The sequence below is a fragment of the Athene noctua genome, chromosome 18 (assembly GCF_965140245.1).
Source record: "Athene noctua chromosome 18, bAthNoc1.hap1.1, whole genome shotgun sequence".
Lineage (NCBI taxonomy): Eukaryota > Metazoa > Chordata > Aves > Strigiformes > Strigidae > Athene > Athene noctua.
This window is the reverse complement of record NC_134054.1, coordinates 14,469,991-14,495,224: the sequence shown is the minus strand read 5'-3', so window position 1 is coordinate 14,495,224 and position 25,234 is coordinate 14,469,991. Positions and strand designations below refer to the sequence as shown.

Here is a 25,234-nt window from a genome sequence, read left to right as displayed (position 1 = left end):
GCCCGGGGGCCGGGGCCGGGCCTGGGCTGGGCCTGGGCCGGCGGCCGGGCGGGGGCCGCTCGGAACCGCGTCTCGGGAACCACTTTGTACTTTTCCAATAAAGCACCTCGGGCACCGCCTCCCTCGGTCCTTCCGCCGGGCGGGGCGGGCGCCGGGCCGGGCCGGGCCGGGGTGACGTCACGCCGCCGCCGGGGATGACGTCAGGCGGGGCCGCGGCGGGCGGGGCCGGCGCGACGCGGGGGCGGGGCCGCGCCTGCGCGCTGCGGCGCTTCCGTCGCGGCCCGAGGGCGAGCGGAGGCGGGAGCCGGGCCCAGGTGAGGGGCGCGCGTTGCCATGGCGACGGGCGGGGGGCGGCCCGCGGCCTAGCCCCGGCCTGGCCGCCCTCTCCTTTCTCCCCGCAGCCGCGCCGAGCCGAGCCGAGCCGCCGCCGCGCCGACGACGCCATGGCCAGGTGAGCCCCGCCCGGCCCCGGGCCCAGCCGCGGCCCCGGGCCCGGCTCAGCCCCGCGCTTCGCTTTCAGCTCCCCCGTGTCCCGCGTGGTCTACAACGGCAAGCGGAGCGGCGGCCCGCGCTCCCCCGGCGCCGGCAGCGAGATCTTCACGCCGGCCCACGAGGAGAACGTGCGCTTCATCTACGAGGGTGAGCGGGGGGGCGGCGGTCGGGGGGGCCCCGGCTGCGGGCGGGCCTGAGGCGGGCGGCCCCTCACCCGCGTCCCCGCAGCCTGGCAGTGCGTGGAGCGCGACCTGCGCAGCCAGATGGGCTCCGAGCGCGGCCTGGTCGAGGAGTACGTGGAGAAGATGCCGAACCCCAGCCTCAAAGGTGAGGGGGGCGGGGGGCACCCTCCGGCCCGGCCCCGGGGAGCCGCCGCGGGCCGGGCCGGGGCTGCCCTGCGGCCTCTGCCGCCAAAGTCTCTCCTGCCTTCCCTGCAGCGTTCAAACCTGTCGACCTGGGTGATCTGAAGAGGAGGAACACACAGGATGCAAAGAAGTCCTAAGGCGGGTGCTCCCTGCATATCGGCTGGTCTCCCAAGGTCCTCAAGCAGATTTAATTTGAGATTTTGTGTTGATTTCCTTCTCTGGTCTGTACTCCCAAAAGCCCGCGGGAGAGCCAGTCAGCTTTGGGGCTGGCTCTGAAGCTACCTGAAATCTAAGATGCTCAGAGGCTCATCACTGAGGATGCCCAGAGCTTGTTGCAAAGGATTCCAGCCCCCCACTCATAGCTTTCTCTGGCCTCAAGCTCTCCTTCCCCACTTCACGCTGGGCTCGCAGATCTCCTGTTCTCCTTCCGTCTCTGCCCCTGGTGCGCTGAGTCCGCGGCCTCCCTGGGCGCTGGGGTGCGGCGGGGCCAGGCGCAGCGGCTGCGGTGTCGGTAGAGGCAGCGCTAGTTCTCCGCTCCCTTCTGTGCACCGAGGGTCTGGAGCTGCTGGGGTGGGCCAGAGGGAGAAGGAAGGAGAGTTGGGTCAGGCCTCGGGCCAGGCCGGCAGCCCCAGCCCAGCACCCTTGGTGCAGCTGAGTGCTGGACAGGTCACGCTCCGGCTGCTCCTTGCTTCCTTGGGCGAGGGCTCGATTTGTACCTGGACTGCCAGTGCCTGGGACCCGTCAGCGCTGCCAGAGCTCGGGGCCTCTATCTAAGGCCGGATTTATTTTGTGCTTAGACTGGGCCGGGTCCCTGTGGTGCTGGAGGTGGAGCTGCTCCTCTCCCTGCGGATGGAGAGAGATGGGGCGGGGGGGTCGGCACTGGCCGCAGCCCCGGATGCCCGAGAGGTGCTTGGAGGGGGATGCTGGGCTGTGGTCACCCCTCCCCGCCTCAGGGCTCGGGCAGCTCCAGGGGAAGTGGCAGCAGCGGGGGGCAGCTGGTGCTGACTGTGCAGAAAGAAGCTCCTTGGCATCCCTGCCGAAGAGGGCCGGGCATTCTGTGCTAACACCATTTTCCAGACACGCGCCCTTGGAAGGGATCTGGCCTCCACAGCTGGCAGAAATGTCACTGGGGGGGCTGCCGTAGTCGGTGTAACTCGCACCGGGGGGGGGCCTTTCCTGGGACCCTTGCTCCTGGCAAGGCTTGGGAGGTGTCTGCGTCATCGCCTCGGAGCGAGGGGCAGCGACTGCGCCGCCCTCGGCCCTCTGAGCGGAGTCGCCGTGCCGGCACGGGGCTGCCCGGTGCCCTGGTGGGGAGCGGTGGGAGCAGCCCCCTGCCCGCCCCTGCTGCCAGCCGGTGGGGAGGGGGCTGCGGGGACCCTGCCCGCACCGGTGGCCTTCGGGAGGAGCGCAGCGGGAGCCGTGGCTGCCGTTACCTTTCCTTTGTTGAGTTGTTGAGCTATACTGTTCCCTTTTTTTTTTTTTTTTGTTGTTGTTGTTTTTCTGTTGTCTGTCACTTGAGGAGTGTTGTAAATAAAGCTGGTGTCCTTTTGGGTCTGCCTCTGTGTGACGCTGCCCGCTGCTGCCTGGGCCGGGCGCGGGGCCGGTCCCCGGTTCTTGGCCGCAGGGCTCAGCCGGGTGCCGGTGTGCGGAGCCGTGGCGTGGGGTGGAGCTCTCCCTGCCCGACCCCCCGGGCGCTGGGCTGCCTGTGCCCCCGCGGCCTGGCTGGGGCAGGGCCCTCGCTCCCCTTTTTCAGACCTCCTGAAGGTCCCAGTGTTGCTGCCCCACGTTTTCCGTTCTGGGCTTCCAGCGCTGGCAGCAGAGGCCAGAGCGTTCTGTGCCTTTTCAGGCCTGACCGAGTTCTAAGAAGTAATGCAGGGAGCAGAAGCTGCTTCTTATTTCTTTTTTTCCATAAGGGGTCTTGCCCTTGCGCCTGCTCTGGGCTCTCGATTGCACGGCCAGCGTGAGCAGCCCGGCGCTGCGTGCTGGTAGCACAATGCCCTTGGGCTCTGGCAGCCCTCCGGCGCGCCAGCATCCCGGGAGCTGTTGCTGGACCAGAGATTTAAATGTTGAGACTATTAATACACTCATATCCCCTTCCCTCCCCTGCTTTAATGGCATTTAAACTATACTTAGCATTGCTAGGATTTCTCCTCAAGTGCATCTCTACGCTGGGCCATGACCCTGTTTACCTCCCATCACCAAAACATTCCCGGGGCACGCTGCCCGCTCCTGGCGCGGCGGGACGGAGTCGCCCTGGGCCCCGCGGCCAGCGGAGAGCGAGCGGCGCCGGGGGACAGGGGCAGGCGGTGAGAGTGACCCCGGTCGCAGCCCGTCTCCTCCGCCGGTCCCTGCAGGACGGGCCCGTGCTGGGCCCCGCGGCCGGGCAGCCCTGGAGGTGACGGCGCTTTGGGGACCCCCCGCACCTCGGGGCGCCGAGGGAGGGAGCGGGTGAGGGGAGCGGGCCCGGGCGGCGTGTGTGCGCCAGCGCCCGGGGGCACGTCCCGGGGTCCTGCAGCCCAGCCCTGGCGGCCTCCGCCTTGTTTTGCTCTTGGCTTGGGCTCTGTAAAGCTGGAGGCAAAGCGCTCGCTCCGGCTCTAATGAAGTGTCATACAAAAATCATTCTATAAACAGGCGATTTTTATAAAGACTAATAACAAACCACAGGGGTGAGGCAGCACAGGAGAAGTGTGGAAGTCAGGTGGTGGGGGGGTGCCCCTGCAAGGGCGTGAGGCCGCAGGCCAGAGAAATCAGGCTGTTTACCTATAAAAATTGAACTCGGCAAGTGTTTATTTTCCCTGCGACTGGGATATGGTGCTTATCATTAGATTAAACGGTGGGAGGAAGGGAGGTATGTGTTGTATCATTGAATTAAGCGGTGAGAAGAGGGGACGGCAGCCGGCAGAATCTACTTAGAACACCAATTTGTGGTGCTCGGTTCCCTTGATAAAGTGGGACTATTCCTGCGAGGCGCCGCAGCCGCGGGGGTGTCGCTGCCCGAGCAGGCCGGGTCGCGTGGCCAGTGGCCACTTACTGCTCCGGCCCCGTTCCGTGCCGAGGGTTCAGCCCCAGAGCCAGGGACTCGCCCTGCGGCCGAGCCTGGCCTCTGACCCCCGTGTGTGTGTGTGTACACGCGTGTGCTGTGCAGGTTGTGCGGCCTGAGCTGCGCCCCGGGGCTGTGGGGGTGCGGGCTGTGCCCCCCGGGGCGCCGTCAGGGCGCACATGGGGGTGACACCGGCTGCGGGCGGTGCCAGGCCCCGGCAGGGTCCCTGGGGCGGGGGGCTCAGCACTGCGGCACAAGCGGACGATGCTGCCCCGTGGCCCCGGGGGACGCCGGGCGCTGTCACAGGGTCTGGCTCAGGGTCTCCGCAGGGTCCCGGTCCCGGTGCGGTGGACGCGGAGCCCCGGTGCTGCACGTCACCCCCTCCCCAGCAGCGTGTCACGGGGTCCCTGTGCCCTGTGGGGCCAACCTGTCCCGGTGGGGTGTCACAGGGGACCACAATGGGGTGTTGCCATGGTAACGCTGGAGCAACAGGCGCAGGGCCCAGCGCCGCTGCGCCATGACCATATTTACCTTCCCCGAAACCGCTTCGTGCTCCAGCAATTTGCCTCAATTAGGCTCGTTACCACGTCAGGAGGCCGCAGTGACGGCAGCGGCCTCGGGGCCAGCGGCTCTGCGGGGGCTGCCCTGGCTCCGGCACCGCGGCGCTGGGCAGGGTCTGACCCCGTCCCCGTCCCCACGGCCCGGACCCCTCCGCCCCCCGTCCCCGCTGCCTGCCCCCCACCGGCCCCCGGCCCCCGGGTCCCGACGGCAAATTGTAAACAGGAAAATTCCTGCGTGCTGGGCCCGGCGCTGCCGGCGGGAGCCCAGCGCTGCGCAGCCGGGGCCGGCGCTGGGGACGTGCCCTCCCGGTGCCACCGCCGCCCCCCGGGCAGACAGCGTGGCTCCCGCCGCCCCTCGTGCCGCCCGGCGTGGGCGAGGGCCGCGGCCGTGCGGGTGATGCTGGGACGGGGGACTTGGCCGGCGGGGGGGCAGCCACCGCCCGGCGCTGCTGTTTACTGCGTGGGGCTGCCAGCGGCTGCCGGGGCACGGCTCCAAGCGCTCGCCCGCTCATCACGTCCCCTGCGCCGGGCTGCGCGTGGGGCCCGGACAGCTGGGAACTGTCATCTGCTGGGGCCCGCGGGCGGCCGGGGGTCACGGCCGGGGGCTGCCCCTGGCCGGCGGTGCAGCCACCTGATCCCGGCGCACCAGGCGATTGTGGTGCCCAGAGCCGTGGCATCCGGGTTTAGCACTCACGTGCGTGGCACAAGCCTCTTAGGGTGCCGGCTGCCCGCCCTGCATCCCCACCACGGCCAGCCCCGGCTGCCGGCCCGGGGGGGACACGGCTGGCACCCCCCGGTGCCGCTCACCGTGCTCGGCGCTGCCGGCGGCTGCTGCCCAGCCCGTGGCCTGGGCCGGCTCCCAGGAGAGCGGCGGTGCTGGCGGGCAGAGCCAAATGATTTAATTAAGGGCTCCTGGCAGCGAGAGGACAGAGCCGATTAGCAGCCAGAGGCGAGCGCGTGCTGGTGGGGAGCTGCAGCCCCGGCCGGCAGCGCTGCAAGCGGCTGCTGCCTCACGTCTGCCTCGCTCACCTGCGTGGGGCTGCGGGCGGGCAGGGGGGCAGGCAGAGGGGCTCCCTGTCTGTGGCTGTCACAGTGTCCCCTGTCCCCACACCCGGACAGAGACACGCAGGCAGAGCTGGCCCTGCAGCCCGCACGGGCCTACACCTATTTACAATTAGGACAGATAAATTACAGCACTGCGCAAAGGGTCTCGAAGGCGCACGAGGGCAGCACCAGAGGACGAACCCCCCCCCCACCCCCCCCACCCCACACACAGATTGCCCCCACAGGTCCCCTCCCCACCAAGGTCCAGGTCCCGCTCACCCACAGCCACCCCCATCGTCCCCTGCCGCCTGCACAGCACCCGAGGGGGCCGGGGGGGAGCGGGGGGCTGCCCCGGCCAGCTCGTCCCACGGCAGCGGGGCCGGCACAGCGCTCCCGCTCCGGCCGCGGGCTCAGAAGTGGCTCTCGGCCGTGGTCTCGGGGAACTCGTAGCAGAGGTGCCGGTCCCCCAGGGCGAGGTGCTCGGCGGGGCCGTGGCCGGTCCTCTCGAGGTAGCGGGGGCCGGGGCGCGTGGCAGCGGGGCCGCGGCCCAGCCCGTTGGCGCAGCCGCTCACCAGCTGGTGCTTCTCGCAGGCGCCGCCGGCGCCGTTGCGGGCGCTGGGCGCGTGGCTGTAGGTGTGTTTGTACTCCTCCGCCAGGTCCTTCCCCAGCTTCCAGCGCTGCCACCTCTTCAGCAGCTCTGCCTGTACCTGCGGGCAGCTGCCGTCAGCGCGGCCCCGTGCCCGGTCACCGCAGCCGCCCCGGCTGCCCGGCCCCGCGCCGTCCCTCTCACCTCCTTGTTGACAAAGCAGTAGAGAATGGCCACCAGCATCCCCTGGGCAGAGGGAGGGGAGGCGTGAGGGGCGCGTGGCCAGACCCAGACCCTGGCCTGGTTCCTCCCGAGACGGAGGCTCCCCTGGGGGGGGGGCGGCCCCGCACGGGGCTCACCTGGAAGGAGCTCAGGAAGAGGTCGAAGAAGAGCTTGACGTAGCGCAGGGTGCCCTGGGCGTGCTCGTCCGTGACGAAGGCGAAGATCACTTCGTGAATGCCCAGCAGCGGGATCAGCGTCAGCGTGGACTTGGCCAGCCTGGGGGGGCGGAGGGGGGGGGGGCCGTCAGTGGGGACGAGGCTGGGGGGTCACAGGGTGGGCACCAGCGTGAGCACCGCGGGGCCACGGCCGTGCCCACCCCCCACCTGAACTTGTAGTCCGTGTAACGCATTTGGTGCGCGCGGAGCTTGGAGACGAGGATCTGGATGATGCGGATGAAGATGAAGAAGTTGATCTGCAACAGAGTGGGGTGAGCCCTGAGGGGCGGGGCGGGGGCAGGCAGGGCCAGGCAGCTCTGTCCCCTGCCCAGGGCAGCCCCTCTGGCAGCAGCTCAGGACTCACCAGGATGGCCAGGAACACGGGGAAGCGAAGGATCCACCAGAAGCCCATGTTGTTGTTGGTGGTCCAGCACCTGGGGAGGGCAGGGACCCGCCGGGAGGCTGCTGGAGCCCGGCACGGCATCGGCAGCCCGAGCCGAGCGAGCGCCACAGCCCCACACCCTGCTCCTCGCACGGGGTGACGGCGTGGAGCCTCTCCAGGGCCATCACACCGTCCCCACCGTCCCCCGGCCTGTCCCACACGCACCTGCCTGCGCGCGTGCCCGCTGCAGGGGCTGGTACTCACTGGATGTTTTCGTAGAGGAACTTCACGACGACCCAGGGAATGAGGAACAACATGGGCGCCCCTGCAGGGGGGGAGCAGGTGAGGTGGGGCGGGGGACAGGGCTGGGGCACGGGGGGACGGGGACCCCCCCGCCCGCACTCACCCCAGCCGATGCACAGGTAGAGGGTGAAGTAGCTCCTCTCGGAGAAGACGGCCACGACCAGAAGGTTGTGCAGGTAGATGCCCTCCACCAGCAGCCAGCAGTAGTTGGCCACGATGCCGTACTGCATGAAGACCGTGGCCGCCCGGCAGCCCGCGGCCGCCTGCGGGGAGGGGTCAGGGGCTGCCGCGCCGCCCGCGCCCCCCCCGCCGGCCCGCGCCTCACCTCGTCGCTCAGCCAGATGTGCACGTTGTAGCCGTCGATCTTGTCGCTGTAGTGGGTCTTGAGCAGAGCGTCGATGACCAGCACGGAGACGCCCTTCAGCATGAAGGAGGCGAAGAGGTTCATGTGGATGTAGTTCCTCATGCAGTGCAGCTTGCTGCCGAGGCAAGGAGCCGCCGTCAGTGCCCGCGCTGGCCCCCGGCACGGCCCCCGCCTGCCCCCGGCCGCCCCCCAGCCGAGCCGCCGTGCCCACGGCCCTACCTGAAGCCCAGCAGCAGGGCCAGGGCGAGGAGCAGCGCGCACAGTGACACGGAGTAGCCCACGGTGTACATCACCTTGAAGCTGCCGTAGGTCTTGGCAAATTTTTCCTGGAGAGGGAGCAAGTGAGGGCAGGGGCGGGCAGGGGCAGGGCGCTCCGCCCCAGCTGCCCCCAGCTCTGCCCACCTGCGCCTCCAGGTCCTCGGCGTCGAGCTCACACTGCGTAGCGTCGCGCAGGGACTGTCCCCGGGGGCCTGTCACCCACTGCCCGTCCGGCCCGCAGGTCTTGAAGACGTGTCTGTGCTTCACTGCGAGGGGAGAGGGGCTGGGGTGGGACCCGCTGGAGCAGCACGTGCACACACGCGTGTGCACACACGCAGCACACGCGCACACAACCCCCCCGCAGCCGTTACCTTTCTGGTACCAGGGCAGGAACCAGGGGCAGGGGACGCTGGCCGTGCTGTTGGGCAGCGTGTCGGGCCAGCAGGAGAACTTGTCGAAGGTGCGGTTACAGACCAGCTCTGCGGAGGGACGGGACGTGGCGGCACCCTCGGCCTCCCCGCGCAGGGAGCCGGCGCTGGGCCCCACGCCGGCCCCTCTCCCCGGTCCCCGTGGCGCTGGGACCCCACACCGGGGCTCACCTGTGGGTGCGGGCAGGCGGCTCATGTTGCGGTGACACTCCTCGCTGTACGCCTTCCAGTTCTCGAAGACGAAATCTGTGATCTGGGCAGAGGGGCCCTGGGGGCAGCGGGGAGCGTCCGTCACCCACGGCCTCGCCGCGGGGCCACCCCGGCAGTGACCCCGGCTCCGGGACGGCCCGTCCTTACCTGGCAGCAGAGCAGCAGCAGCAGGAGGAGGCTGAGGAGCCGCGGCTGGGCCATCCCTCCGCCGGGCCGCGAGCCGCATGGGGAGCAGCGCGGGGCGCCCGGCTTCCTACCGGCCCTGGGTGGCTCCTCGGCCCTGGCGCGTGGGCAACCCTGCACGAGACCCCGGGTCACGGGGACACGAGTGGGGACACGCGCGGGGGCAGGAGGGGAGCTCGCCCCGGCGCAGAGCTGGCCCCGCTCTCCTGCGAGGCTGCAGAGCCGCTGCGTCCCAGCCGGTCCCTGCCCAGGACGGCTCCAGAACTGCGGCCACGGCTCCCCTCTGCCCGCCGGCCCAAAGCCCCCAGCCCCTGCCTGGCAGGGACGCAGCCACGCCGGGACACCCCCCCCCGGCGCCAGACGGACCCTCGCACCTCCCCGAGGCCGCGCTGCCTCCCGCCCCCCCGCACACAGCCCCGGGCCCCCCCACAGGGTGCTGGTGCCCAGCTGCGCGTCGGCGCTGAGCCCCGAGAGCCGGCAGCAGCCGGGACCCCCCCTCAGGCATGAGCATCTCCTCGGGGCGGGGGGGCTGCCTCCCCGCCAGAACCGATTTGAGCTCCGCTCCCAGTGGAGGAGGGGGTCAGGCCCTGGACGGCCCCTCGGGGCACCCCGGCCCCCTGACGGCAGCGCCCACCCGGGGCGGAGGTGAGCGGGGAGCCGCGGCAGCACCCCGGGGACGGTCGGTTGCCCATTACCCGTTAACCCGCGGGGATCCCCGGCTGGTGGGGCGGCCGTGACCGCGGGACCAGCTGAGCCCGGCCACGCCGCTGTGGCTCCATCGCCCCCAGCGCAGGCCAGTGACACGGTGCCGCCCCCGAGACGGCGCCCGGCAGCTCCCGCACAAAGCCCGGCTCACGAGGCGCCGTAATTCCCTCCATCCCCCTAAGCTGGTTATGGGGCTCCTGAGCGGGATTCCAGCTCCTCCAGCTCTGGGGGCAGCCCGGCAAGGGGGGAGACGGGACAGAGAGTGGTGCCGGTGCCACTGCAGACACCACGGCATCGCCCCCCCAGGCACCGGCCCCAGCGCTGCGCTCCCCGATCCGCCACCGCTCCCAGGGCTCGCCGCTCATCCCACGCCTATTTTTATCCCTGGGAAAGTCACGTTTGCTCCGTGCAGACCCACTCGCCATGTCGCAAGTGGCTGCCTGAGAAGCTCATTAATCAGCCTGTGGGGCTCCAGATGCGGCTCGGGGAGCTGGACCTGCCGGCGCGCGCCTTATTTAGACAGTCCCGGGACAGAAGGAACCGTCTCCGGGGACAGTCGTCACTGGGTGGCCTCTGGGAACAGGGACCCTCGGTGGGCGCCCACCGGCCACCTGCCCACGCCAGCATCCCTGTCCCTGTCCTCGTCACCCCGCCAGTATCCCTGTCCCTGCCCTTGTTACCCTGACAGCATCCCTGTCCCTGTCCCTGTCCCCCACCAGCCCGACCCCAGCAGCCCCACCTGCCCCATCCCGCCGCCTGCCATGGCCCGGCCCTGCGGGAACCCCCCAGTGCCCCGCCCCCAGCCCGAGCACCCCCATCCCGGGGGACACGCTCCCCCCAGGCACCGCGGGGCAGCACGAGCTCTCTGCCAGCCCCTCGGTGCAGCCGGGGAGCAGCTGTGGGGCAGAGGTGTCTCTATTTTTAGCTGCCTGCGATGGGATTTAGCGGCAGGGAGGCCTCTGCCCTAGACTCGCCCCGGGCTGGCAGCCGCTGCCCCGGGCCCGGCCGCAGCCAAGCTGGGCAGACTGCACTGGGTGAGGGGTGCTGGCACGGGGCTCCCCCTCCGCGGCGGGGCCCTGCCCAGGCCCTTTGCCCCAGCCGCCCGCGGGGCCGCGCAGCCGCAGCGCCGTGCTGGGCCCCCGCTCCCCGCGGTGGGCAGCTCGGCCGCCCCACGGCGCGCTCGTGGACGCGCGGGCTATTTCTAGCCGGCACGTGGGCCTGCAGGGGTAGCCCTGGGCCGGCTGTCCCTGGTTCGGCGCAGATGGGCGGCGGCAGGGAAGGAGCAGTGGCCCTGCGTGGCTCAGGCCACCGGCAGCACCCAGCCCCTTGCCAGGAGGTGCCGGCAGCGCTCGGTGCGGTGGGGGCTGATGGCTGGATGTGCCACGGCCGCCGGCGCCAGGAGTCCCTCTCACCCGGTGGCAGCACCCCGGGAGGGACCCGACCCCACAGCACCACCTCCCCTCACCCCGCGGGGCCCGGCCAGCTCTCGGGGGCACCTCACGCCCAGGCAGGACCAGGCTTTGGGGGACCCCCTGCCCCACTGAGTCACGGAGGGTGCCCAGCCTGTGCGCGGGCGCAGCTCCCGGGGCCGTGGGGTGCCACAGTGGGCACACAGGGGACTTTTGCCCCACGCCGGTGTTGGGCAACGCACCGTGTCCCCGTGTCACGGCTCTGCGGCCGCTGACCCCGGCGGGGGACGGGCTGCAAACACCCGGCACCGCTCGGCGGCCGCAGCCACCAAGGGGAGGCTGTGGGAGATCGAGCGCCCGTGGCAGGAGAAGGGGACAGAGGAACCATCCCTGGGACAGCTGCGCCCACGCGGGGAAGGTGTCACCGCTGGGGGTGTCAGACAGGCACCACCGTGGGGTGGGGGGAGCAGGGCGGCTGCTGGCGCCTGTGTTCGGGCGTTGAGCCCTCCCTGAGCCAGCGGTGCCGAACCTCGCAGCGGCGGGGGCAAAGTGAGGGCCCCCTCTCCCCCCCGAGCAGCTTCCCCGTGGCCCCCGGCCCTGCAGCTCGTGGTTTGGCATCCACCAGTCCTGGGGGTGGCTGGCAGGCGGGGGGGAGCCAGGGCACGCAGCCTGGGGGGGGGCATGGGGCGAGACCCATACTGGGGCTGCTGGGCCGCTGCAGCATCGCCCCAAACCACAGGGAACGGCAGGGAAAAGCCTTCACCCCCCCGTCGTGGGTGAGCAGCCCCCGCCCGGCTCTGCGGCAGCTCTGTGCCAGTGCGGACCCCCGCCCCGCCGGCTGAGCACCCACTCCTGCCCGGGGGAGAGACGCTCTCTCCTCCTCCCACCCAGGGTGGTTTCCCTCGGGATTTTGCTGCCCTGGCCCCCCCGCCAGCGCCCGGCTCCGGCTGCCACGTGCGAGGGAACGGGCTCCACACCCGGGACCGCTGCGCGGAGCCGCACGTGGCCCAGCGGCTGGGAAGCTCCGCGGGGACACTCGTGGGCTTCTGCAACGTGACCTGGGAGCACCGGCCACGGCCACAGCCCCGCGCAAGCGCCAGGGGGGCTGGCCGGCCCCCCCCGCTTCCCACTGCAGCCCCGACCCCTCGGGCGGGAGCAGGGCCTCGGCGGGGGCAGCGGGGGCCCCAGACGCGGGGATCAGCCCCAGCGCGGAGCGCGGCGCTTGCCACGGCCGGCTTGGCTTGGAGCTGGGAGCTGCGAGCCAGCGCGGCGGGGGCTCGGCACTTGGCAGGGGAGGGGACGGTGCAGGGCCAGGGCTGACGCGATGCCAGCGCGAGCCTGGCACTGCGGATGCTGCGACGCTTTTCGCCCAGGACCGCGGCGGGCAGGACCGGGAGGCCCGGCAGGTCTGGCCGTCCCCGTGCCCCGTCACCCTGCGCCTGTGTCCTGGCCCCGAGCCCGGGGGTGCTGCCGGCCCCCCACCCGCCACCCACCGCCACTCCGGTCCTGCCCCACGAAGGAGCAGCTGAACGGGCTGGCGCAGCCCCCGCACCGCAGGGCCGCAGCTCGTGGGCACGGCCCCACGCGAGGGGGAACACGGAGCCATGGGCACGGCGAGAGCCGACAGCGCCGGCTTCCGTCTCGCTTTGGACCGAGAAAACCTAAACCGACCCTGACAGCGTTTTCAACAGCACCACAGGGTGCAAACGAAGGGCGCTCGCCCCTGCGCCGTCAGGACAAACGCCCTTCGTGTCACCTCCAGGGCTGCCCCGCCACCAAAAGGGACGTTGGGGCACCCGCCACAGCCGCCCAGCACCAGAGAGGGCACGCGGGCTGCGGGCACGGCCAGGCTCTGCGAGGGGATGCTGAGCCACCCGGCGCCTTGGTCCCGGCTCGGGGAAACGGGTTTTTCTTGTTCATCACATTGCACAAAACCCCTGAACACCAGGAGGATGGCATGGGAGGCACGGCGCGACACGTGCGGTTGGCGTGTCACGGGGGAGGCCCAGGGCTGGGGAAAGGTCAGCGCAGCCACACGCTGGCCCTGGGAGCTCAGCACCCGCCTCACCGGGCCAGCTCGTGTCACGAATGACCACGGTGGTCACCGCGGAGCCGGGGGCGACTTCCCGGTGATGAGCTGCGGGTCTGCGGGTGACACGGCTCGTGGCAGCTGGGTCTGGCGGGGTCCCTCCCCGTCCCCAGGGGCCCGTGGCACCCGGGCACAGCCAGCCCACAGCCCCGGAGCCCCTGGGCGGGGGCAGGCAGGGCCGGGGGCTCTGGCCGGGGGGGTCGCAGGGCCGGGCAGGATGTAACGGGGACACACGGGGGGGGGACAGGGCGGAGCAGCCGTCCCGCCTGGCCCAGCGAGGTGCCAGGTGCTTGCCAGCCGCTCTCAGCCCTGTGCTGCTGATCGGGGCTGGCGCTCGTGTTTTTTCATTATCTATTTTTAATCCACGTTTTGCCTTTTCTCCGCTCAGCCTTTTCTCTTTCCCCCTCCCCAGGCATCAGAACATAGAAAAATCCGCAGCGCAGCGTGTGGAGTGCCGGGGGGACAGGAGCTGGCGGCCGGGGCGGCACCGCCACGGCCAGGGGGGTGCTGCGGGCCCTGCATTTTCCTGCCGATGCAGACAAAGCCGAGGAAACCACAGGGGCGAGCGGGGGGCTCGGCGTGGGGGTTCGGGGGCGCTCGGCGGGGCCGAGCCGCTCTCGGCAGCTGTTTGGGAGATGCGCAAGGTCACAGTCCCAGCGCGTCCTGGTTAAACAAAACCGTTTACCGCCGGCGTGTTGACACAGCCCAGCTCGGGACAGTCACAAAGGGCACTCGCCACCGGCCCCCGCGACACCCGGGGAGCGCTGGGGGGGTGGAAGAGCGGCCCCCGCTTCCGTCCCTCGGGCAGAACGCGCCCGCGCAGGGAGACCCGGCGGGCACCCCCCGGCCAGGGGCCGCTCCGGGAGATGCTCCCGGTGCGCCCGAGCGCGGAGCTGTCACTCGCCCGCGGCGGGGAGCGGGCACAGCCCGGCCCAGGACACCCCCCGCGGGGCTCAGCCCCACCGGAGCCGGCGCCCAGCACCGGGACGGCTCCGGGAGCTGCTGCTCCGGGCTCCCGGGGCTCCCGGGGCGCGCAGCCGCCACCCGAGCCCGCATCCACACCGCGGGACCCGCCGGCCGGGAGCCCCGAGAGCGCGGGGATGGGCGCTCCGCTCCCTCCTCCCGCCCCTTTCCCCGTACCTGTCGGGGCTGGGCTCCGGGCGGCTCCCGGGCGCATCTCGCTGCCGGCGAGGACCGGGACCGGGACCGGGACCGGCGCGCTCGGCCGCTCCGGCGAAAACTTTTGCCGGAGCCGCGGCGGCGGCGGCTGTGGCGACTCGGGGGGAGGGACCGGGGCGGGGGGAGGGACCGCGGGCGAGGAGCCGCGTCCCGCCGCCCCGCTCCTCCCGCCGGCACGGGGAGGGGGCAGCCCGGTGCCCCTCGCCCCGCCCGGCGCCGCATCACCGGCGGCCGCGCCCGGGAGCTGCGGCGGCGGCGGGGGGGGGGGGGGGGTCGGCGCTGGTCCTCGCCGCCGGTCCCCGGCCCGCTCCCGGGCACCGGCTCGGAGGGGGCGGGCGGAGCGGCTGCACCGGCCCCCGGGGGACACGGACGGGGGTGCCCGCGGCTCCGAGGGGGCCGGTGCAGCCCCCGCCGGGTGCAGCGCGGGGCTCCCCGGTGCCCCCAGCCGCGGTCCCGCTCCGCCCGGCACCCGCTGGGGCCTGCGGGGGCCCCGCCAGCGCCCGAGGGGGGCGTCGGACTCGCCGCTGCCCCCCTGGAGCCAGCCCAGGGCCCCCCCCGCGGCGGGGGAGGCCCGGCAGCCCGCGGCGAGGCAGCGGGCTCAGCTCGGCCGCGGGCGCGGGGAGGCAGCGGCGGGGCCGGCGGGGCCGGGCAGCATCGTGAGGCCTCGTTAAGGTGACGAGCTTTCAGCTCCGCGCCCCGGCCTGGCGCTGCTCCGCCCGCCGGAGCCCATCGGTGTCCCGGCCCGGGCCGCCCGCAGCGCCCCCTGCGCGGGGCTGGGGGGTGCGGGCACACGCCTTCCCCGGGGCCGGCCGGGGGGCACAGGGTGGGGTGAAGACCCCCCGTCAGCACCGATGGGGACGAGCCTCACTGTCCCCCCCCCGCTGCTCCCGGGGAGCTCAGCTCCAGCCGGAGCGGGGGGCGCAGCACCCCCCACCCCAGCAGGACGCCAGGCCCCGCGCTTGTTCCACCGTTTATTAGACATCGTGAAGTCACAGCTGCTCCAGCCCTTTGATCCCTCGGGGCCGCCGGGCGCGGGGGGCGCAGTCGGCGGGGGGCTGGGGCTGCAGCCCCCACCCGCGGGGCAGCGTGGGGCGAGGGGGGGCCGGGAGGCAGCGGGGCGCAGGCGGGGCTGGGGTCTGCTCCGGCCGAGGGGCCGGGGGAGGCCGCAGAGCGGGGCTGCACGGACGCTCCCCCCGGGGGCCGGGTGTGGGGGGGCCCCGCGGGCTCCCGGCCCTGTCATTGGTACGAGGCACAATCCCTGAAGAGCCCAGCGGCCGGCGGGCGCTGGCGAGTTTTGGCTGAGCAGAAGCGGGGGGTGTTGGGGGGGGCAGAGGGGGAGGCCGGGGGGCTGAGGGGTCAGCGGGGGAGCGGGAGGGGCCAGAGGCACGGAGGGAGGACGGGGCCTCGCTGCACGACGCCTGTGACCCCCCCTTGCTGCTTGTGGCAGAGGCTGGGAGCGAGCCCACCCCGCCGCCCCCAGCACAGGCCCCGCTGCAGCGTGGCCACTGGCCCCCCCAGCCCCGGTGGCCCTGTGACTGGAGTCCCCATCCTCCCCGGGCCGGCGCAGCCCTGCTCCCGCAAGGGATGGGGCGGAGGGGGACAAGGACAGAGCTCGTGGCCGGAGGTACAGTGGGGAGACTGAAAGAAACCCCCAAACCCACCAGTGCAGAGGGGACGCGAGGCCCAGGAGTATTCCCGAGGTAACAGAGATGCTGAGAAGAGGGGTGGGACAGGAGAGGGGACTCTGGGACCAGCTGCCCCCAGGCGCTGGCGTGGCACGGGAGCGGGGACGAGGGGCCGGGGGAGCGGCGCTGGCCCCAGCCAGGGGCTCTGGGAGCTCAGCGCTGACCCACATGCTCACCCCCCTGGGGCGAGGCAGGGTCCTGTCCCTCCTACTCAGGTGGTGACTTTGATCCCAAAATATTTGCGCAGCTGCTCCAGGAAGACAAAGGTGAGGATGGTGTGAGGAACCAGCCGGACGGCAGCAGGAACGAAACCCTGGAAGGGGACAGTGAGAACGGGGAGAGCGGGGGTCAGGGCCAGGGTGCCCCGGGGCGGCAGCGCAGCCACGGCCACGCAGGGCGCTCGGTGCCGCCTCCAGCCCCACTGCCCCAGCCAGCGCCGCGCCACCACCACGCAGGGCGAAGCTCAGCAAAGCCCGGCTCAGATCCACAGCGCAGAGCGGGGCTGGGCGCTGCCGGGGGATGAGCAGACGGGCTGTGGGGCAGGGAAAGGGTCCGACCGGCAGCGTGACGCCCCTCCTGAGGCGGAACACGGGGCGACCACACCAAGCCTGGGCACGTCGGGCCCGAGGGCTGACCGGTGATTGCCGGAGCACGGCTGCCCGCACCTGGCCGGGGAGCCAGGGCGGGCACGGGGCAGCTGCCGCGGCGCCCAGGGGAGGCCGAGGCTGGCAACACGCCGGGACCCGGCACACGGCAGCCAGAGCCTGGGCGGCTCCTGCCCCACAGCGGTGCTGGGCCTTTAACCTCTGCTCCCCCCAGCCCGCGCCCCCATCCCCGGGTACCTTGTAGAAGGCGAGGGGGCCGAGCTTGGCAGTTTCCACGGCACAGTGGGTAACACCCTGGCATGAGAGGGAGAGAGATGAGGCGCCGGGGGAGACGGAGGCCGCGGCGCGAAGGGGACAGGACGGGCCGCTCACCCGGTACTCGCCCTGGGAGTTCATGAGGCGGGTCTTGAGCACGTCCAGGGGCTGGCACAGGAATGTGGCGCATCCGCCCTGGGGGGGAGGCGGGGGGGTCAGCGGGAGGAGACCCGGGCGCCGGCAGCTGCCACGGTCAAGGGCGAGACCCAGGGCCCAGCCCGGGTCCAACCCCACACCGGGAGCCCCACAGGAGCCTCCGTGCCCGGCCCTGCTGCGTCAGGGTCCCCGGAGGCAGCTCCGGCAGCCCCAGCCCGGGGTCCTGAGCCCGGCCGCGGGCAAACCCAGGCCCAGTGCTGCCTCCCCACACCCAGCCCCGCTCACAGCAATGAAGCTGGCCAGGAAGTGAGTGAAGATGTTGTCCGACAGCAACCCCGTCGCGAGAACCAGCTGCTTGGACTGGTCGTAACAGGAGAGCTGTGGAGACACGGTGTATTAGTGACGCGTCCCCCCCTCCCCTGCCCTGCCCCGGGCACTGAGGGCCCAGCAGAGCTGTCCTACCTGCCCAACGGTGACCAGGGCCCCTCGGCTAGAGGCCATCGTAGCCCCCGAGAAGAGTTTCTTCAAGCCCTCTGCGGACAGACGGGTTGGGATCAGCACAATCCTGGGACATCACTCACGCTCCCTCCCCGCGGCGGCAGCCTCCCTGCCGGGCCGGTGCCCCGGACACCCCGGCATGGTTTCACAGTGGCTCCCGGCAGGTTTCTCTCTCCCACTGGTGTACGGGCAGCGGCCCGGACCGCGGCTCCCCCCGGCCCGGCTGAGCGAGCCCCCGCCGCAGGTCGCAGACGGAGCTCCCGGGGGGCCCCCACGGCTTCCCGGACACCCCCGGTGCGCTCAGCCGCAGCACGGCCTCACCTTCCCGCAGGACGCGGTACATGCCGTCCAGGGCGTGGGAATAGCTGCAAGGGCCGGAGGGGAAGGTGTCAGGGTCCGAGGGTCCCCGCACCCCGAGCGGGCAGGGCCCCGCCACCCCGGACACAGCGCTGAGCCGCCGGTGAGGTGCTGCCCCCCCGCGGCCACGGGAGCCCCCGCTCACCCCGTCCTGCTGCCCTGGACCCCCCCGGGAGCCCCGGCCCCCCCGTCCTGCTGCCCTGACCCTGGGAGCCCTGGAACCCCCCGGCCCCCCACCCCACTGCCCCAGCTCCCCCCATCCTGCTGCCCCGGGCCCAGGAGCCCCAGAGCCCCCTGGACCCCCCCATCCCACTGCCCCGGCCCCCCCAGGGCCCCGGCCCCCACTCACTTGCGCCGCAGGGCAGGCGGCTGCTTCATGTCGTTCTGCATCCTGCAAGGGAGAGCACGGGGGTGAGGGTGGGCCAGTGCCCCCGCCACCCCAGGGTAAGCCGGTCCCTGTCCGGGGGCGGGGGTAGAGGCCCAGCAGATGGACCGAGTCGCCTGCAAAGGGACAATGGAGCTGCCTCCAGCCCCAACCCCCGGCGGGGCCGCACCGGGGCCTGGGGCTGTCACACAGCGCCGGTGCCTCCGCCCGGTCAGGAGCCGGGCACCGGCCCCCCCGGCAGCAGCCCCGGGCCGCGGGCAGAACTGACCTGACGTTCACCAGGTCTGCCGGGGTCCCCACGAACCCGCCGGTGAAACCTGTGGCCAAAGAAGAGCCGGGCTCAGGGGCTCCAACAGCCCCAGGGGCCGGCGGCCGAGGGACCCTTCCCCTCACTCACCCCCCACTGCCCCCAGCAGCACTTTCTGGTAGAAGGGGGGAGGCCCCTGGCTGCCCCGGCCCAGGCGGTCCCGCGCGGTCTCGTAGATGGCAAAGCGAGTCAGGGAGTACGTCATCTGCAGGAGAGGGGGGAGGATGAGCCTCTGCGTCCCGCTGAGCGCTGGCCCCCCCGGGGACGGGCACTCACCTGCCGGCACAGCGAGGCACTGAGCCCGTTGTAGAGCGCCAGGACGCCGTCGTTGCGGATCACGTGCATCGCCATCCCCGTCATCCGCATCTTCACCTCCTGCTGCGTCTGCAGGTGGACCTGGGGCAGAGTGCGGCAGCGTCAGGGCACCGGCCCCGCGCGGCAGAGCCCTGTGCCCGGGGCTGGGCAGACGCCGGAGCAGGCGGGGCAGCGGCTCCGGGTGCTCGCCAGGGGAACTCGGCGCCCGCGCAGGAGCGTCGCGGCAGACGGGATCGCTCCGGCTCCCCGCACCTAACCTGTGCTTGGAAACTGGCCCAGCCCGGCGCGAGGGCGGCGGAGGCTGGCGGGAGAAGGGGGAGTGCCGAGGCACCTGCCCACAGTCCCTGCCCAGCTCGGTGGCCTCGGCAGCCCCGATATGAAGTGGCAGCTCCAGTTCCTCCAGGAAAGGCCCTGGGCCATGCCAGGGCAGGGACTGAGCGAGCGCAACCAGCGCAGGTTTGCTCAGTGGAACCATGACAGGGCTGGTGAGTTAACTCATGACCTTCTGGTGCCCTACACCCCGGCCATGCGAGGCGGCAGGCCGGCAGAAGTTCCCTCCTCCCCAGCCACAGGAATGGCAGAAGCAGGCAGGCGACCCCGCAGCCCCGCTCCCAGCCGCCCCCCTCCCCGCCCGCGGCAGCCCAACGCCTCCCCCGTCCCTGTCGGCCGGTGCCGGAGCACGTTCCGAGCACACCCGCCCGGGCCCACGCTGTGAAGATCACGTGTGGGTCAAAGGCCCCGGGAGATAAAATTAAAGAGAGCGAAGGGCCGCTGGCTGGGGACAGGCCCGGCTCCTGCAACAGAAGCCCCGGCGTGGCCAGGGCGTGGGACGCGCAGCGGGACGCGGGGAACAGCCTCTGCCCCCGCGCGGGGCGGCAGCGGGGGCGCAGGGAGGGAGCCGGCCTCGGGGCCCAGCGGCCGGATTTCAGACATGGGGATGGAGCTGCTGGGCAGCCTGGGGCCCAGGGACCGGGGCAGAGCCAGGGTCCTGGCTGGGCAGGAGCCGGCCAGCGCCGCGGTCAGTGCCGTGGGCAGCCCCGCGGCGCCGGCTCAGGGGGTGCGGCAGGGGCAGGAGCGGCCTCCGGCCGGGCCGGCCGGGCCTCCCGCAGGGGGCAAGGTCCAGAGGTGCGGCAAAGCGCCCTTGGGCCCTGCCCCGCCAGACCCCGAGGCCCCTCGCGCTCCCCCGGCCCGGTGCAGCCCCCGCTGCGGGCCCGAGGGCGGTTCGGCGCTCAGGTGCGAGCCCCCGGTAAGAGCCGCCTGGCCCGGGCTGCTCGCAGCCGCCGGGGCTTCGCATCTGCAGGGACGCAGCCCAGAGGTCGCACCCCCAGCCTGGCTCAGAGACAGAGGCAGACCCGGAGGCCTGTGCCAGGCTAATTCCCCTTCGCAGCGCCTTGCCAGGGCGCCCTACGCGAGCCCCCCCCGGGCTGCCAGCCGCCTCCGCCGGGGCAGCGGCACCCCCCCGCCAGCCACGGTTCCGCTCCCCGGCCTGCGCCCGGCGCGTCCTCGCCTCTCGGCACGGGGTGGGAAGGGGCTGCCCGTCCCGCGTCCCGCCCGTGGGCACGGCGGGCCCTGGCTGGGCTCGCTCTGCCGCTCCCCCTCCGCAGCCTGCCCGGCTGCCGGGCTCGTTGCCGCCTGGCCGGCGCGCAGGGCTCGGGGCAGCGCTGGCACTCGCCCCGTCCGTGGGTGCTGGCAGCGCAGCGCTGCGCGCGGCGCCCTTTGTGCGGGAGCGCGGATGCCAGGCCGGCCGCGGCGCCTAGGTGACATCTTGGCCTGAGGACACGGAGCCCAGTGGGCCCCAGTCCAACGGCCACCGGCCCTGGAGCCGCCGCCGTGCCTCACGCAGGCGCCCGAGCAGGGCTGGCCAGGGTGTCCTCCGCTGCCCCCGCACCCCCAGCCCCGAGCCGCGTCCCCTCACGCCCCTGCACCTGCCCCTGGGCCGGGGCCACGTCCCTTCAGCCCCGACACCCCCCCCGCTCCCGTCCCCTCGCTGCCGTGACCCCGCAGCCACCTGTCACCCCCCCCCCCCAGCCCCAGAGCCGCGTCCCTGCGCGCTCCGGCCCCTCACAACCTCACCCCCCCCCAAAACTGACATATCCCCCCCCCAACATCCATTTCCCAAACCTGTTCCCTCAGAACCAGCGCCCCCCCCACTCGCTCCTGTCCCCTCACAGCCATCCCCCCCCCCCCGCACCTATTCCCCCTCCCTCCCAGACCCCCGCATCTATTCTGCGTCCCCTCCAAATCCCCCCCCCCATTCTTTTAGTCGCTCCCATCCCCTCACAACCACTTCCCCGACACACCCCCCCCCCCCCCCGCTCCAATCACCCGTTTCCCACCCCCTCACATCCACGACCCCCTCCCCACACACCCCAAAACCAGTCGTGTGTCCCCCCCCACACCTTCACCAGATCCAGGGGGTGGGTGCAGCAGGCGGCTCCGCACGAAGCGAGGCCGCCAAAATACCAGCGCGACACGCGACGCTCCGCCATCGGCGCCGCTCCGGCGAGAAACCACGCCTCCTCCGCAAGCCACGCCCCAGAAACCACGCCTCCCAACCTCACAAACCACGCCCCCTCCGGTGCTGGATTTTTTTTTGGGGGGGGACACACACACACCGGGGTCGCCCCGACGAGACCGGGGACACCGCGGCAGCCCCCCCCGCGCCGCGGAGCTGCCGCGGTGTCCCCTGTCTCCAGTTCCAACCCCATCCCTTAATTAACACTAATTAGCAGGAAGGCAAATCGAGGACGGGGGTGCAGCGCGGGACAACGGAGCGCTGTTTTTTTTTTTTTCTAGAAATGAACCGTTTTAACAGCTTTTTTTTTTCCCCACCCCTCTCCCGGGGGAGGGGGGGGGGGCGTGTGTGTATTTACGAAGAGTTCATGGCGACGGCGGAAGCGGGCGGCAGCCCCCGTGCAACCCCGCGGAGTTTTCGCTTCGCCGCCGCACGATTCGAAGGGATGTTTTTGCATTTGGAAAAATCCGTTCTCTCCCCACCCCGCCGCCTCCCCTGCCGGGTTTATCCGTGGGGAGATGGTGGGGTGAGGTGGGGGGGAGGCTGCCTACTCCAGAACCACAGTCCCTCCCGCTGCTTCCAGCGCCGCTTTGATCTTCTCGGCTTCCTGCTTGGAGACGTTTGCCTTGATCTCCTGGGGCAGGGACTCCACCAGCTTCTTCGCCTGAGGGGAAGGACAAAGTACAAGAGACTGGTAAAGTGCCTTTCGCTAACCGGATTAACAGACCCGAAGGCCTGAGCCTGACCTCTGCAGTAGCAGACCAGAAAAAAACTCCCCCGCCGGACTTAAAACCCAAGACTTTCACTTGAACTACAGCACGTCCTGCCAGACGACGTCTAAACCCGACTGCGAGCGATGCCACAGCCCCTAGAGCCCTGGAAACCCGTTTTCAGTGAGGAATTGCCCATCAATTCCTCCCACCGTGTGCACGGTGCTCCCAGAGGTGCGGCCCCGGGTGGAGAAGGTGCTGGGCCGCCAGGCAGTAACTTGCCAAGGCAGCTGCCGCCCTGCCTGGGGCCAAGCTTTTGGCAGTGCCAATGTTTTGGTTCACATATTTCTGCCAGCGGGGAGGAGAGGCTGCCGCGGGGTTTGTACACGGCTGTGCAGGAATCCGCTGTACCGGGTGAGAAAACAAAAAAAAAAAAGAGTTCCAGTACAGACTGTTTGACAACACAACCTTGCTGTTCTTAAGACTTCTGATACAAAATGATCGGCACTGCGGCGCTGCTGCGAGGGCAGGGAGCCCGGGGGAAAAGCCCCTGCTCCAGCCCGATGCCGCTGCACCAAACCGCAGCCATGAAGCTCTTCAGGTCCTCAGAAACGAAGCCCAGGAGGCTCCACGGCGAGGAGCCGCCGCCAGCTCTGCCGTGTGGCACCGCAGGTGTTCAGCACCCAGGGGACCGGCCGCTGCTGGCAGAAAGGTTTTGCTGGTTTAATTCACGTTGGGTGCAGTGATGATGTATTCATGGTGGTGGAAAATGTTTTTTTTTGGTAGTGGTGAGAAGGGGCAGGCGGGGCAGGCATGCCTTCACCCACCAGAGACCAGGGCAGTATCCGGAAAGGAGCCTGTTGGGGCTTGCTGAGGTGAGGACAGGCAACACAATCAAGGTTATTCATTTGAGATCCTTGCTCACTAATGCTTAACTTGGGTTCTAAAGCAGCCCCGGTCGGAGGAAGCAGCTGCTCAGAGCTCCCAGCGGGAGGAGGAGCAGAGCCGGAGCCAAGCCAGAGCCGCAGAGCGACAGCCGCTGCGCAGGGGCGACGCCTTCCCAACCCCGGCCGGAGCGTGCGGGAACGCCAGCCCAGGACCGGACAAAAATCACGACGTGTGTCTGCTGGGCCGGCTTGGGACAAGCCTTCAGAGGCACAGACGGACTTGGGCCCGGCTCCTCAAGCAGTCGTTTCTGCAGGACTGTCCCGTCTGGGTCACGTCAGCACCCAACGTTGAGACGCTGCCAGCAACGCCTCCTCCCACATCACCAACAGCCCCACGGGCTGAGAGCAGATTCCCTGCAAATCTGATGAAAACGCCTCAAGTGGGTGGTAATCAGATTTACAACGAGCTACACTTGGGTACAGCCTCTGCAGGGAGAGCCAACCCTCAGCAGCAGTTCGGTTTGTGTGTTTTAACCAAAATACCACGTTGGCTAAGTCACACCTGACAAGGTTTCCCCACAACAACCTGCATCCACCAACCCCGACTCTGCATCGGAACGGCCGCCAGCGTGTTTGATGGCTTCCACGCGCTAAGCCAAGTTGATTTAGAGTTCGTTCTCCAGGCAGCTCTTAATTACCCGGGGATCGTGTCCGTTATAGGGTTTTGGTACCTCAACATTTGCTTGAGACTGATAACGGATAAACACAGTGTCAGTTAATTACCCCAGGGGGCCAACGAAACTCAGATCTCTGCCACCACAGCCCCTCCGTTACCAGACTCTTTGCTTTGCAATATTTCAACGTGAACGGGTCAGGAGATTTTCTGCGAATCCTACTGATATCCTGGGCTACAAGTAAGAGCAGATTTTACAGTGCTCAACGCTTCTTCCTTGTGACTGGATAAACAGCAAGTGCTGCTATTATCCCCGAGATACGAAGGCATCACCCCGCGGAGAACTGAAGCACGTTAAATGTTTCCACAGTGGCAGCTGCATCGCTGGTTCTTTGTCCTGAGCTCAAGGGCATGAGCTGACACTGTGAAAGGCCTTTCTCCTCTGAGGAAAGAGGAGGAATCACCTACAAAAAGAAGAGCTCTGCAAGGCACTGGAAGCACGGACTGCAAGATGTGTGAATCGGAGAAACTCATCTGAATTCTGAGAAACACTGGCCTTGGAAAAGCAATAAAACCTGAGGGGAAGGCAAGCCAAAGCCAGCTGCAGCGAGGAATCCCGGCTGCTCCCGCCTCTGCAGGAGTGCTCTCAGCAGCTCTCTGGAGAAGCTGAGGCTGGCGCGCAGGACTCTGAGGTCTTTGCTCTGAGCCTCCTTCTCCATCTCACCGCGTCTGCCAGGGGCTCAGTTGTGGGCCACACGGCAGAACCTTCTCTAAAAAACACCAGGCAGACACAGCTGACTCCTGCTCTACCCCCTGCCTGCATCTTCGCCCCGAGACGCGCGCACAGGCTGACTGTTCTGAACACAGAAACCCTTCAAAAGGTGCCTTTTTCCACAGAGAACTGAGGCTGCTGCTTGCAACGTGCTTTGGGACCCAGCCGGGCTCAGGGCGGCCCGAGCCTCGGGCAGCCCCTTCCTCACCTGCACGAGGTTCACTCCCTGCAGGCAGTTCTTCACCTCCTTGATCAGCTTCACCTTGTCCTCGGCTTTCATCTCTGTCAGCCGGACGGTGAAATGTGTTTTCTCCTTCTTGAGCGGGATCTCTGCCTCCTCCTCCTGGAAGCAGCCAGAGCTCGGTGAAGACCCGCGGCCAGGCCCGAGGGCCCTCCTCCCCGCCCCGCCCCGCCCGGGGACCCCCGAGAGCCACACTAAGCCCCCCGGGCCCGGCTCCCGATCCCGCCCCGGGAGAGCCCGGTACCTGCGGAGCCGCCTGGGAGGGCATGACGGAGGCGGCAGCCGTCGGCATCACCGCCACGTCCGGGATCTTCAGCGTCTCCTGCGGGAAGAGCAGCGGCGCCGGCGGCCGGTGAGGCGGCGCACGTGGGCCGGGCCGGGCCGAGACGAGCCAGGCCGGGCCGGGCCGGGCCGAGATAAGGCCGGCCGGGCCGAGCCACCCACCTTGAGCAGCGCGTTGAGGTCGGCCACCTCCAGCAGCGTCAGCCCCGCGATGTCCCGCACCAGCTGCCGCACCTTGGGCGAGTACTCCTTGGCGGCCGTGTCCAGCGGCGCCCCGGCCAGCGCCTCCGAGCGCCGGGCGCGGCCCGTGCCCAGCGCCCTCAGGCCGGCGGCGGCGGGCGGCCCGGGCGCGGCCCAGCGCCAGGCGGGCGGCGGGCGGCGGGGCAGGCGCGGCGGCAGCGGCAGCGCCAGGCGGGCGGCGGGCAGCATGGCGGCCGCAGAGGACACGGCGGCGCTCTGGCCCCCGCGCTCGATGGTCCCGGCGGCCCCCGCGCCGCGCCGGCCGCTCTAGGCGCCGGAGTCGCGTCTCTATGGCAGGGGCGGAGCGAGGCGGAGCA

At 70.6% G+C, this 25,234-nt stretch overlaps 4 protein-coding genes across 6 annotated transcripts; 1 reads left to right on the top strand and 3 right to left on the bottom strand.

Annotated features, from left to right (window-relative positions):
- The first annotated feature begins 243 nt into the window (after nucleotides 1–243).
- On the top strand, nucleotides 244–2,413 carry MCRIP1 (MAPK regulated corepressor interacting protein 1). The gene is made up of 5 exons (XM_074921860.1): nucleotides 244–314; nucleotides 402–451; nucleotides 521–639; nucleotides 721–819; nucleotides 930–2,413. The coding sequence occupies exons 2-5, from the start codon at nucleotides 444–446 to the stop codon at nucleotides 992–994; spliced, it is 291 nt and encodes a 96-aa protein (XP_074777961.1). The 5' UTR covers nucleotides 244–314; nucleotides 402–443; the 3' UTR covers nucleotides 995–2,413.
- Nucleotides 2,414–5,802: 3,389 nt separating this feature from the next.
- Nucleotides 5,803–10,013, bottom strand: GCGR (glucagon receptor). 2 transcript variants are annotated; one of them, XM_074921771.1, is made up of 14 exons: nucleotides 9,348–10,013; nucleotides 8,617–8,766; nucleotides 8,431–8,533; nucleotides 8,203–8,310; nucleotides 7,976–8,097; nucleotides 7,793–7,899; nucleotides 7,535–7,688; nucleotides 7,313–7,472; nucleotides 7,171–7,231; nucleotides 6,889–6,958; nucleotides 6,693–6,781; nucleotides 6,447–6,585; nucleotides 6,292–6,333; nucleotides 5,803–6,208 (listed from the first exon to the last, which is right to left on the bottom strand). In XM_074921771.1, the coding sequence occupies exons 2-14, from the start codon at nucleotides 8,668–8,670 to the stop codon at nucleotides 5,912–5,914; spliced, it is 1,506 nt and encodes a 501-aa protein (XP_074777872.1). In that variant the 5' UTR covers nucleotides 8,671–8,766; nucleotides 9,348–10,013; the 3' UTR covers nucleotides 5,803–5,911. The 2 variants fall into 2 exon arrangements, with proteins under 2 accessions (XP_074777872.1, XP_074777871.1); XM_074921770.1 differs by having other exon boundaries at nucleotides 8,431–8,527.
- Nucleotides 10,014–14,984: 4,971 nt separating this feature from the next.
- On the bottom strand, nucleotides 14,985–21,105 carry SLC25A10 (solute carrier family 25 member 10). 2 transcript variants are annotated; one of them, XM_074921925.1, is made up of 11 exons: nucleotides 20,997–21,105; nucleotides 18,559–18,678; nucleotides 18,373–18,487; nucleotides 18,244–18,292; nucleotides 17,940–17,981; nucleotides 17,555–17,598; nucleotides 17,198–17,268; nucleotides 17,013–17,113; nucleotides 16,697–16,793; nucleotides 16,562–16,618; nucleotides 14,985–16,032 (listed from the first exon to the last, which is right to left on the bottom strand). In XM_074921925.1, the coding sequence occupies exons 1-11, from the start codon at nucleotides 21,084–21,086 to the stop codon at nucleotides 15,931–15,933; spliced, it is 888 nt and encodes a 295-aa protein (XP_074778026.1). In that variant the 5' UTR covers nucleotides 21,087–21,105; the 3' UTR covers nucleotides 14,985–15,930. The 2 variants fall into 2 exon arrangements, with proteins under 2 accessions (XP_074778026.1, XP_074778027.1); XM_074921926.1 differs by having other exon boundaries at nucleotides 16,697–16,774; nucleotides 17,021–17,113.
- Nucleotides 21,106–21,343: 238 nt separating this feature from the next.
- Nucleotides 21,344–25,106, bottom strand: MRPL12 (mitochondrial ribosomal protein L12). Its single transcript, XM_074921831.1, has 4 exons — nucleotides 24,840–25,106; nucleotides 24,640–24,717; nucleotides 24,363–24,497; nucleotides 21,344–21,776 (listed from the first exon to the last, which is right to left on the bottom strand). Exons 1-4 carry the CDS (start codon nucleotides 25,104–25,106, stop codon nucleotides 21,660–21,662), a joined length of 597 nt encoding a protein of 198 aa, XP_074777932.1. The 3' UTR covers nucleotides 21,344–21,659.
- Nucleotides 25,107–25,234: the final 128 nt, after the last annotated feature.

Coding starts and splice junctions, on each gene's coding strand:
- MRPL12 (XM_074921831.1), bottom strand. CDS start 25,106: ATGCTGCCCGCCGCCCGCCTGGCGCTGCCGCTGCCGCCGCGCCTGCCC. Junction 24,498..24,639: donor CCTCCCAGGCGGCTCCGCAG/GTACCGGGCTCT, acceptor GGCTGCTTCCAG/GAGGAGGAGGCAGAGATCCC. Junction 21,777..24,362: donor AGGGAGTGAACCTCGTGCAG/GTGAGGAAGGGG, acceptor CCTTCCCCTCAG/GCGAAGAAGCTGGTGGAGTC.
- MCRIP1 (XM_074921860.1), top strand. Junction 640..720: donor CGTGCGCTTCATCTACGAGG/GTGAGCGGGGGG, acceptor GCGTCCCCGCAG/CCTGGCAGTGCGTGGAGCGC. Junction 820..929: donor GCCGAACCCCAGCCTCAAAG/GTGAGGGGGGCG, acceptor CCTTCCCTGCAG/CGTTCAAACCTGTCGACCTG.
- GCGR (XM_074921771.1), bottom strand. CDS start 8,670: ATGGCCCAGCCGCGGCTCCTCAGCCTCCTCCTGCTGCTGCTGCTCTGC. Junction 8,534..8,616: donor TGCTGCTGCTCTGCTGCCAG/GTAAGGACGGGC, acceptor GCTCCCCGCTGC/CCCCAGGGCCCCTCTGCCCA. Junction 7,232..7,312: donor CTACCTGTGCATCGGCTGGG/GTGAGTGCGGGC, acceptor CCCCCCCTGCAG/GGGCGCCCATGTTGTTCCTC.
- SLC25A10 (XM_074921925.1), bottom strand. CDS start 21,086: ATGGCGGAGCGTCGCGTGTCGCGCTGGTATTTTGGCGGCCTCGCTTCG. Junction 17,269..17,554: donor GTACCGCGTCCTGCGGGAAG/GTGAGGCCGTGC, acceptor GTCTGTCCGCAG/AGGGCTTGAAGAAACTCTTC. Junction 16,619..16,696: donor ACTCCCAGGGCGAGTACCGG/GTGAGCGGCCCG, acceptor CTCTCATGCCAG/GGTGTTACCCACTGTGCCGT.